We start from the raw sequence: 11,815 nt of genomic DNA on the forward strand, positions 1-11,815 counted from the left end.
TCTTCTGACCATCTTAGTTGAGTCCAGAGTCTATGACAGGGGAAGGAAGTGACAATCAGAAAACACTTCCTGCCATAAGAACTGTCCTAGAGGTCAGCTCTTTATATCTGTGCCTATTCCATTACTGGTTATATTTTTAAATAATATTATCTCTACTTGAAATTACCTGTTTTCCTTCCTTCGTCTATTCCCAACTGCCTCATCCCCTTGAATATAAGTTTCAGGAGGGTGGGCATCTGGTTCATCTTGTTCATTACTTTATCCTCAGAACTTAGAACAGTGTTTGACCCATGGTAGATGCTGAGTCAATATTTGCTAAAGGTATAAAGGATATAAAGCACTATATCCACTCCTATGATTACGAAAAGGGAAATTACAGTTAGATTTTCTGAAAACATTTGGGACAATATAATTAAAAATTGGCCAGATAAAATCCTGTGTATAATGACATATAAGGTCCTTCTATAACATTCACAATGCCATCTTATAACCGAGGCAGATGGTATTGATGTTTGATAAAATTCACTGCCCTCCCTAAAGAGTGATTGAACATCCCCATCCTGCTGAATACCATAAACAATTCTATGTAAATAAATTTAAAAACTTGGATGAAATGGACCATTTCCTTGAAAATCACCATCTACCAAAAGTCACCCAAGATGAAATGGGTAACCTGAATAAGATTATAACTATTAAAGAAATTGGATCTGTGATTACAACCTTTAGAAAAAGAATCTCCAGGCCCAGATGGCTTCATTATTAATTCTATCAAACATTTAAAAAAGGAACATCACCACTTTTATACATTCTCTTATAGAAAATGGAAAAAGAGGGAGCATTGACAACTCATTCAATAAGGCCAGCATCACCTGGATACAAAAACCAGACACAAACAGTACAAAAAAAAGAGAAAAAGAGTAGGTCAGAAAAAAGTTTTGAAGTTCTATTTTTGTTTCTCCCCCATACTTTCATGGACTATTCATTATCTACCTCTTCGTGTGTACTTGGTTCTTCTCTATTACACACATAACAGACACAGCAGCTGATAACCCCAAAGAGACATGAGCCCATAAGCCAGAATGTCCATCACTGGAGAGTAAGATTACTGAGAAAGAAAGACCACAGGCTGTGTGACATCCATCCCCTGATGCAGAACTATTAGAATAGTAGGTCCAAGTTTAAATTAAGCATGTCAGCTTTATTTAAGGAGGTAAGAAAGGAAATTAACAATATAAAAAAATAACCAAAATCATGCATAATTAAGTAGAAATATTAGGCATGAATAATATAATAGCTGAAAGTAAGAACATAATGGATGGGATGAATGGAGAATTTAGATCCAGCTAAACACAAATAAATGAATTGAATGATCAGATGGAGGAACTTTCTGAAAAGATTTAAAAGCAAGATAAAAGGCAAGAAAACATAAAGACAAAGCTAAGAGATTTGGAGGAGAGAATATACATTCCAACATCTACCTAATAGAAGTCCTAAAAAGGGGAAATAAAAACAGAAAGAAATGTCTAAAGAAATAATGAAGATAAATGTCTCAGAATTAAAGATAAAACACCTCAGATTTAAAGGGCTCTAGGAGTGTTGGACTAAAGATGAAAAGAAAAACAAACCCCAAGACATATGAAGTGGAAGACTGTAAAAAAGAAAGAGAAACATTCTCAAAGCTTCTAGAAAGAGCAGACTGCCTCCAGAGGGAACAAGGATCAGACTGACATCAGACTTCTCAGTGGCAACACTGCATATGAAAAGACAATGGAATATTTTAAAATATGAAGGAAAATAAATATTGGAACCTAACATTTTGTATCTCTGATCACATTGCAATTCAAATGTGAGGGTATGATTAAAAAAAAATGCTCCAGGCATGTGAAATTTCATGAGGTCTGCCTTACAAAATCCTTTCTGGAAAATCTAGAGGAAGCACACAGTTCAGAAGAGTGACAAATGCTACAGATATGAAAAGTAGGGGTGGTTAAATACTTGAGTAAGATGTCTTATTTTTGCCTTAAATAAAAGACTATCATAAAACAGGAGGGAAAAATGCCTATTTTTAACAACCCACAGCCCAAATCCACACAGGGTTGGTTTGGGTGAAGGTGAAAGGGACAGGGAGTGGGGAAGAGTCCAGAGGGTTTGAGAACATGCTCAAGTACCTGGATTGCTGCAGGGAAGGTACTATATTGATCAGTTTAAGAAATTTATAGGGACAAGTAAACATGAATATGGATCTTAAATCTAAAAGCTGGCTCTTTGAAAATATTAATATTGATTAATGTTAATAAGACTGATTAAAAAATAAAGACTGAAGTTGCCAAAAATAAGCTGAAAAAGTGAAAATAGCTGCAGATATAGTAGAGATTAAAAATAAAGTCTTTTGAAGAATTTCATGCTACTAAAATTTAAGACTCAGATGAAATGAATAAACTCCTAGAAGGTTATAAAGTGCCACAACTGGTATAAGAAGAAACTGGGACCTTAGACAGATAATGCAGAGATACTAGTCCAACATCTGACATCCCTAAAACAAAGAGAAACAACTAAAACAACAAAAAATGCCCCAATGGTTTTAGTGATGAGTTCTGTTGTAAGTTACTCCAAAAAAAGTATGAAAAAGAATGAAAACTGTCTAGATTTTTTAAATGAATCTAGTGAAACATGGATTTCAAAACTCAATAAGGAACCATGTACATGAGAAAATGTATAGGTCAATTTCACTTACGATTGTAGATCGTGTAAACAGGTTGTGTTTGTGTCTGATTGTGTAAACAGGTTAAACAAAATTTTACCTAATCAGACCCAACAGTGGATTAAAAAAAAAAATCACATTCAGGTGAGGTTTCTCCTAGGACTATAAAGAAAAGTCTATCAGTGTACTTTATCTCGTTATTAAGATAAGGATAAAAATCATATAATTAACTCAGTTGATGCAGAAAAAAGCCATTTGATAAAATTTAACCACAAAGTTTGTGACAAAAACTCTTAGCTTCAAATAGAAGAAAATTCTTTAACTTTTATGTTTTAAACTTCAAACCTAAGCGAATATTACCTTGGTTTATTTAAGATTAGCTAATTATATATTTATTTTATTTCAATAAATTTTTTAAATGTTTATTTATTTTTGAGAGATAGAGACAGAGTGCAAGTGGGAGAGGGGCAGAGAGAGAGACACAGATTATGAAGCAGGCTCCAGTCTCTGAGCTGTCAGCACAGAGCCCGACGCTGGGCTGGAACTCACGGACTGCGCGAGATCATGACCTGAGCCGAAGTTGGACGCTTAACTGACTGAGCCATCCAGGCGCCCCTATATTTATTTTATTTTAGAAAAGCTTCTGTTTTCCCATCAAAAAGAAGCTTAAAAATGAAGACTTAGCAAAAAGTATGCAACATGAAGCTACAAGTAAGCATTCCTTTTAAGAATGGGAACAAGTAAAGGTTACCTAATCTCACCGTTCAGTTTGACATAGTTCTTGAGGTCCCAGCTAATGGGACAAGGGATAGAAAAGTAAATAAATAAGAGGTATAAGGATTAGAAATATATAGATAAAACTATTATTTGTAAATGATATAAAACATTTACCTAAAAATATCAACAGAAATAATAGATAATTAGAATTAATAAAAGAGCTCAGCGGGATTGCTGGGTATGAGATCAATATGCAAAAATCCATAGCATTTTTCCATATCAGCAATAAGGAACTAGAAAATAATTTTTAAAGTTCAATGAAAGTCACCGAGCAATAAGAAATTGTAAATTGTTTAGAAATTAGCCAAGAACATAATGTTATAGAGAAATACTTAAAATCCTATTAAAGAGCACAGATATGATTTGAATGAATGAAGACACATTGTATACTTTTAGAAGGGATGACTTAGTATTCTAAAGATGTCAGTTCTCTCCAAATTACTTTATAAACTTATTGCAATTCCAGTCTAAATTCAAGACGAAATTTCTTTTGTGGAACTTGATAGACTTATTTTGAGATGCCTATGGGACAATGAAGGTCACAAGAGCTGAGTCAACTTCGAAAAAGAAAAGTGATATTAATATTGAGATATTAATATTAAGATACTGAGTGATCGATATTAAAACACAATGTAGTGTTGGCTATAGAGCAGACCATGGACTAGAATATGGAGTTTGGAGTTCAGAGACGGATACATGTACATATGGAAACCTAATATACAGTAAAGCAACACAAATCAATGGAGAATAGATGGATTACTTAGTAAATGATGTTGAGGAAACTGGCTTACCATATGAAGAAAAATAAAACTGTATCCTTACTGGGGCACCTGCGTGTCTCAATCGGTTAAACGTCTGACTTTTGGTTTTGGCTCAGGTTGTGGACTCATGGTTCGTGAGTTTAAGCCCCATGTTGGGCTCTGCACTGATAGCGTGGAGCCTGCTCAAGATTCCCTCTCTCCCTCTCTCTCTGCCCCTCCCTTGCATGCTTGTATGCAGTCTCTCTCTCAACATAAATAAACTTAAAAAACTATATCCTTACTTAATACCACATACAAAATGACTAAATATAAAAAATCTAGAAAGTTAATAAAGGTACACATAGAAGAATACCTTTGTGTCCCACAGGCAGGTAAAGACTTAAAGACTTCAGAAACTCAAATAATGCTAGGTAACACTTACTTATCACAGGAACTCTGATAGAAAGATAGGCTGTATGTGCAGGCAATTTATAGAAAAAGGCAACTCAAAGGCTAACAAGCATAGATGAGATGTTTAAACTCAAACTTGTTATTATTTAAAGAAATTCAACTATATACACAATGGAATACTACGTGGCAATGAGAAAGAATGAAATCTGGCCTTTTGTAGCAACGTGGATGGAACTGGAGAGTGTTCTGCCAAGTGAAATAAGTCATACAGATAAAGATAGATACCATATGTTTTCACTCTTAAGTGGATCCTGAGAAACTAAACAGAAGACCATGGGGGAAGGGAAGGAACAAAAAAGTTAGAGAAGGAGGGAGCCAAACCATAAAAGACTCTTAAAAACTGAGAACAATCTGAGGGTTGATGGGGGGGTGGGAGGGAGGGGAGCGTGGGTGATGGGTATTGAGGAGGGCACCAGTTGGGATGAGCACTGGGTGGTGTATGGAAACCAATTTGACAATAAATTTCATCTTAAAAAAAGAAAAAAATAAAAAAAATTCAACCAGAAAATTAAATCTCAATTATGCCTATTAGACTGTCAAAAGTTACAAAGCTGGATCATGTCATTAGGAAACAGAAGCCATCATGAACTTCCGTAGGGAGTGTGAACTAGCATAGCCATCCCAAAGAGCAATACTTAGTTAAACCAGGTAAACACATACCCCCTGACCCAGTCATTCCTCTTCTGGGAACATATCCCAAAGGTGATGCCTCACTGATTCATAAGAGGGCACATATAAGGTATTTTCTGCAGCACCATTTGTGGTGTGGGAGGCTGAGGACCATCTGCTGTCCATCTTGGGAGAATGGAGAGGTAACATGCGATGGATGAACAGCACGCAGTGTTTTGCAACAGTTGGAAGCCAGAGACTAGGCACCTGCACTACAGCATCGATGGGTCTTAAAAACAGCACTGAGTAGAAAATATGAGAGCAGGGAATGAATTGTGTAATCCAATACCATTTGCACACATTTGAAATATACTCAAAACTTGCCCAAGAACACATTTTTCAAAAACACATATAAACCAAAGGACACAAATTCAACGCCTCAGAACGGTTGCGTGTAGCAGGCGGAAGAAAAGGTGAAAGCAGAAAGAAAGAAATGAATAAATATAGAGAGGGCCCTTGGGGGTCATGGATGGGAATAGTTTGTTCAAATGGGGTCTGTAGTGCCCTCCTTCCACACAGTCAGGTGTCCAAGAAAGGAGAAGGTGGACCTCTCCTTTTGGGAGATTGCTTATTTCAACAGAGCTGGCACGCCACCTGTTTCTAAGTAGTGGAGCAGAGGGAATCCTCTCCAGTTCCCTACTTTGATGAAGGGGGAAGTGTGGTATAAATGAGAGTAGGAAGCAATGCACAGTGGGCATTGGAATTCCCAACTGATAATTACGTGGATTTGCATGACCCACTATCTATTGTCCAGGGATCCGGGATTTGCCAATCCTTATTAATTTTTACAGCTTCAAAACTGAAGCTTGTGTTAGAATAGACTCCCAGAGCTTTTCCTGAAAAGCCCCAGAGAGCAGCTCAGCCTGGATGTGGGATAGACTGGAGCAAAGGCAATAAAGAAAACTTCTCATTACTCATCTCTGGGTACCTCCACAAATGATTGTCTTCGCTTAACCTCAAGGTCAAGACAACCTATTTTATAGTGTTCGCTGTCTCTGAGGACAAGCTTTAGTGAGCGTCTTGTTTGCTTCTTATAGTATTAAAAGAGACAATGAAACCTGCGTCTCAGAAGATCATTTCACCAAGTCCCTGTTGCTCTACGGGGAATATTTGTTTCCTCATTTATATTCATGTCTCTGAAAGACAAGTAGACCTTGAATGAAATTTCAGGCGACAGTAAATTATAAATAATGTATCCATATTTTTTCTCTTCCATACTACTTGTATTTAATTCCCCCTAGAGTCTTGTGCAAACACCAGGGACAACAGGACAGACAGCTATTAACATGATGGAAAGAATGAAATGGGTTTATGCTCTATGGCAGGAATACAGCAAGGGAGGATATCTTGATCAAAGAAAGTTTCTGAGGTTTTGTGGGAGTGAGTTCTTTTCTTCTCGCTCTCTCTTTTATTTTTATTTTTAAAAGCATCTCAACTCTTTTCCAGACCATTAAATAGACATCTGCTTGAAATGAGCCTCTTATTGCGGCCCACCCAAGGCAAGATGAAGGTCTGTTAGCGGATGGAGGCCACTTAGGGGCCCAGCTCTAGGCTCTTTTGTTCCATAAGACAAGGCATAGAAAATGCTTAGAACGACCAGCTGATAACATCCCGTCCTAAGAATAGGATGCTGCTAAGTGGAGAGCTCAGGCACTGTCAATGAAGTCGGAAAGGATGCCTGTTACGAGAATGAAATTAGTCTCTAAATCCATCAGCCCTGATGTGCCGTCACATTGGATGCTCTGGTGTTTTTCAGACCTCTTGCTCAGCAGGAATAATTCATGGGGTTCAGACTGGCAGCTCTTCAGTCTTTCAAGTATGTGAAAAGATTCTCTGCTCTTTGTTTTTGTTTCTTTCTTCCTCTTCTTCTCCTTCTCCTTCCCCTTCCCCGCCTTCTCCTTCTCCTTCTTTTTCCTCCTCCTCCTCTTCTCCTCTTCCTCCTCCTTTTCTTCTTTCTAGGCAAACAGGGGCCAGCCGATAGAGCAGACAGGGTGAGCTATGTGGCTCCCGTGTGTGTGTGTTGGGAGGGAGTTAGAGAGACAGGGAGAGGATGAGTTGGGATGTGCTTCACGTCAGGGGAGGCAGAATCAGGCCGAAGGTGCAGCCACTGAGGCCACTCTTCAGAGGGAGCCTGATCTCCAGAGACCTGTAAGAGATCTATGGGGCTAACAGGAGAGTTCTGGGATGAAAAACACCTGCCCCTGATGCTGGAGGCCCCCTCTCCTGGACTCCTCTTCAAGGCGTCTGGCTCAAGCCACCCATTAAGCAAACCCCAAACTTTTCCTTCTTCTTTTTCTTATATATATATATATATAGAGAGAGAGAGAGAGAGAGAGAGGGAATGCATGTGTGCACATAAGAGCAGAGAAGGGGGCATAGAGAGAGAGAGAGAGAAGAGAAAGAATCCTAAGCAGGCCCCACAGGGCTCGATCCCATGACTCCTGGGATCATGACCTGAGCCTAAACCAAGAGTTGGACTCTCAACCGACTGAGCCACCAGGTGTCCTTCCCTCTTGATAACATCCTGACCCCCACATTTAGGAAGCTGATACTCTTGTGTTCTCTTCCTCCTTAATAAAATTTGCTTTTGGCAGGGGAGTTGCAAGGGGGTGGTAGAAAAGGTGGGGGGGTGGGCATGGCTCAAACAGAGAAGTCTCACTAATGTTGACGTGCAAATAACTGTGCAGGTTTAGTACAATCTCTTCAGGGAAATTTGCATTTCTGGTGGCAGAAAGACCCTGAAATTGGAGGGACTTGGGGCATCACACTGTGCAGGCAGTACCTCTCTCTCTGCCAGTCCCGTCCCTGTGATGGATATTGAAAATCTCCTTCTACAGCTTTGTTTCACCAGAAACCCCTCTTCCATGCTCTGCAGCTGGGATTTAACTATTCCATTCAACCCACATTTATTATGTCTGCCGTGTGTCAGGCTTTGTGCAAGGTACTTCCATATGCATTACTTCCATCCACACACTTTTCATTCTGCAACTGGTCATTTCAGTGGGTTCTGATAAATCTCCAAGACAAAGCCAGCAGGGTGTGGTACGCATCAGTGGTTTAAATTTAAATTTGAGCTTCACAGCAAAGCTCTGCAAAGACTTCCAAACACGGATATATCTTTGCCTTGTACCACGGGAGTAGTGGCAAGTCCTTCTCTGGTCAACCCCAACTTGTCCATGGGGCAGCTCAGTCAGTAGCCACGCTCATTATACAGGATCGTGGGCTCTTAACAGTTTCCCCCTTTTTGAGTTGGTATTGGTCATGCCCCAGGAAGCCCAGTGTCAACTGGAGTTTCATGAAAACAAAGAAACAAACACCTAAATCCCCCCTGATGGCCCCTCTGCATTGTCCACTAAACAAAGCCACTACCCTCGCCCCCTCTCTGGATTTCCATGAATTGTTAGCCCTCTGCTTATTATATCTGGCTGAGCCTCCCGCGGGATTTGGGATCCCAGACCCAAACTATTATACATCTCTGGGGCGGCTTCTCATAAGAGAGGGCCAGTGGTGGGCACAGAAGCTGGTACACTTTTATTGCCTGGGTGGATCTGGAGCAAGACACAGCCACAAGATGCTGGAGAAACCTCAGGTGTGCCAGGCGAGATGAGGCACGTTCCGGGTGGTATGGCCGTAGACTCAGTGTCTTATCATCCTGCTCACACACACCAGCTGTGGCATTACCAGGGAGGGAGCCGTGGCCCATACTACACTGAGCGATCTTTGAAGCCTATGCATTTCGGGGATGAAATGATTACTTTGGACTTAATAAATATGCAGATTGGGAGCTCTGGTTTTTTCCTGTCATCTGTGTCCTTTTTGTGGGAAAGAAATTCTTAATTCAGGGAGAAGCTCCAATCCACGGGTCTTTGGGTGGCAGCTTGAAAAAGAGGACCACAGAGGACCCTTACACCTGTGAATACGCAGCGAAGGGTTGGAACAAGAGAAGGTAGCACCTTGATGCTGAGATAAGTCCCTCCGTGAAAGGGCATGGAAGGGGCGCAAAATTGACTTGAGCCCCTTAAAGGGATCAAGTGTCCTCCAAGTTCTGCTTCGTGAAGACGCGTTTTGACTTGTGGCAAGCCCTGCGACCAAGGCTTATGTTTATTTTTATTTATTTTTAAGATTGTTTAAAGTTTATTTATTTATTTTGAGACACAGAGAGAGAGAGAGTGTGTGTGTGTGCATGAGTGGGGGAGGGGCAGAGAGAGAGAGGAAGAGAGAGAATCCCGAGCAGGCCCCATGTTGTCAGCACAGAGCCCGATGTGGGGCTTGATCTCACGAACTGTGAGATCATGACCTGAGCCAAAATCAAGAGTTGGGCATTCAACTAACTGAGCCACCCAGGCGCCCTCGGCTTATTTTTATTTTTTAGTTAAAAAAATCATTTTTCTGATGAATGTGCTCATTGTAGCCACTTTGTAAGATATTCAAAATATTAAAAAGAAGGGAAAGGAGAACTCATTCACAATCTTACTACCTTAAAGAACCACTAGTGACATTTTGGTGTATTTGATTCAGTGTCCTGCGTTACCATTTAGGGTGAGTCTACAGGGAGAGCCACCTGAGTAGGGATGGGGCATATTCTGTCACCTCCCTCTGGTGATGAAGGGATAGGCTCTGAGGCAGGGCCAGGATTCCAGCCATCCTGGTACTCTGACATGGCAGGCAGACATACATCTAGGGACAAGGGGTACTCTCGCTTGGCCCACACATGTGCACAGCCACACCTCCAGAACGTGGGGCAGGAAGACAGCTCAAAGTGTGGACTGGAAAGTCCTACATTACGGACTATAGAGAGGTACTGTGGGAAAAGGCAGAAAGGACTGTTAATAGCACAGTCCCCACAGACAGGTCAACTGGGGTCAAATCCAGGCTCTCCTACTTACAAGTTATGGGGTCTTAGGTGAGTTGCCTCACCTCTGTGTGGCCCAATTTCTTCAACTGGAAATAGGGATAATGGAATATACCTCATAGGATGTGATTTCATAGGCTTGAATTAGATAATACATGTAATGTAGTCAGAACAGTGCCTGTCAGATAGCTCTCAAAGGTTCAATGTTGGTTTATTTCCTGTTATACACATGAGGACACCCTTATTCCTGAAGGACAGTTTCAGGTATATGCTGCTGATACTTAAATGGAGGAAGGCAGGAGCAACTGGATTTGGAAGCAGAAGACCTTGGTTCTAGTTTGACCCAGGCACTTATGCTATTTGATTTCTGTGCACTCTGTTTCATCATCTGTGAAATGGGGGTATACCTAAGGCCCTTCTCACCAGTTGTTACAAGGACTGAACTGAGGTCATAGGAATGCAAAAGTGCTTCGTGTATGGAGAAGAACCCTGGATTTAATGCAAAGGGTTTACTATCCATACCTTTATTACGTGATTCTCTGATTACAGGCAGCAGAGGAAGGAAGGAAGGAAGGCAGAAAGGAAGGAAGGATGGAAGAAATTTGCTGGGAAAACACTTGCAGAAAATCTGAACAGGAACCTGTCATTTAGTGGGTCCAGGTGGACCAGGGATTTGCACTGCTGGTTCCTATGGTTGCCCTGGTAGTGAGAAGTTTCCTGGCACAGTCTTGGAAGGGGGGCAAAGGGGGAGTGGAGAAAATCATTATTTTCCTTCACAGGAAGAGGCAGTTGAGTCCGTTGATAGGTTCCTCCCTGATCACGTCTCAGCAGAAGTTGCTGAGGAGCCAGACTTCCTGCAGGGAAGAAGAAAGCATCACCGGGCCGTGTGTCTCACCTGTGATGAAGGTGGTGGAGGTGAGGCTGCTCCGGGCAGTGTCCTGGGCCGCCTGCAGGAGCACCGTGTAGTCTGTGCTCTCAGAAAGGCCCTCCAGTCGGATCCACGTGTCCTCTGCGTCCACAATCAGCTCCTGGGGAACAAGCGAGGAAGGCAGGTGGATGGGAGTGACAGGCACATGATTGAGAGGAGCTGGGAAAGGAAGCCCAAGCCCACGGCCAGATCGGTCGGTATCGCCACGGCCACTGTGTGCTCTCCGTTCCCCAACAAAGACTGCATCGAGCCAACAGGCAGAGAGGACAGCTCCTGTGTGAGATTGAGACCGCTCCTACCGCATAGATGCACATTGGCATAAAGGTAGGCATGTGGATTATCAAATCCAGTTGTTTCCAACTGTATTAGATTCCTCGGGACCCAGGGAGGCAGAAGCCTAGGCCTCCCTACTCCATATCCAACAGACTAGCTCTGCTTACATCCATTTTGTACATTCTGCTCCTGAATATGATTTCACTTTAAAAAAAAAAAAGGATTTCATTGCAAACAGAAGTCTGACAACCGGTGCTCTAGAAGTACCATTTCAACTGATCACACAACACAGAAATGTGTCATCTCTTTACTGCAGGCTATAGATGTAGCCTTTATAATGCTTATCAAGAGGCATAAAAGACTATCGAATTTGGTATCCAGCTCATGTTTGCTTGGCCCTGCTA

The 11,815-nt window shown here is 41.4% G+C and overlaps 1 protein-coding gene across 1 annotated transcript in view; it reads right to left on the reverse strand.

Annotated features, from left to right (window-relative positions):
* Window positions 1–11,815, reverse strand: part of TNR (tenascin R) — an 82,607-nt gene that overhangs the window by 17,760 nt on the left and 53,032 nt on the right. The window contains exon 16 of the mRNA XM_047840799.1: window positions 11,106–11,238. Coding sequence (XP_047696755.1) covers window positions 11,106–11,238 — 133 coding nt within the window. The remainder of the gene's footprint in view (window positions 1–11,105; window positions 11,239–11,815) is intronic.

Source organism: Prionailurus viverrinus, chromosome F1 (genome assembly GCF_022837055.1).
Source record: "Prionailurus viverrinus isolate Anna chromosome F1, UM_Priviv_1.0, whole genome shotgun sequence".
NCBI lineage: Eukaryota > Metazoa > Chordata > Mammalia > Carnivora > Felidae > Prionailurus > Prionailurus viverrinus.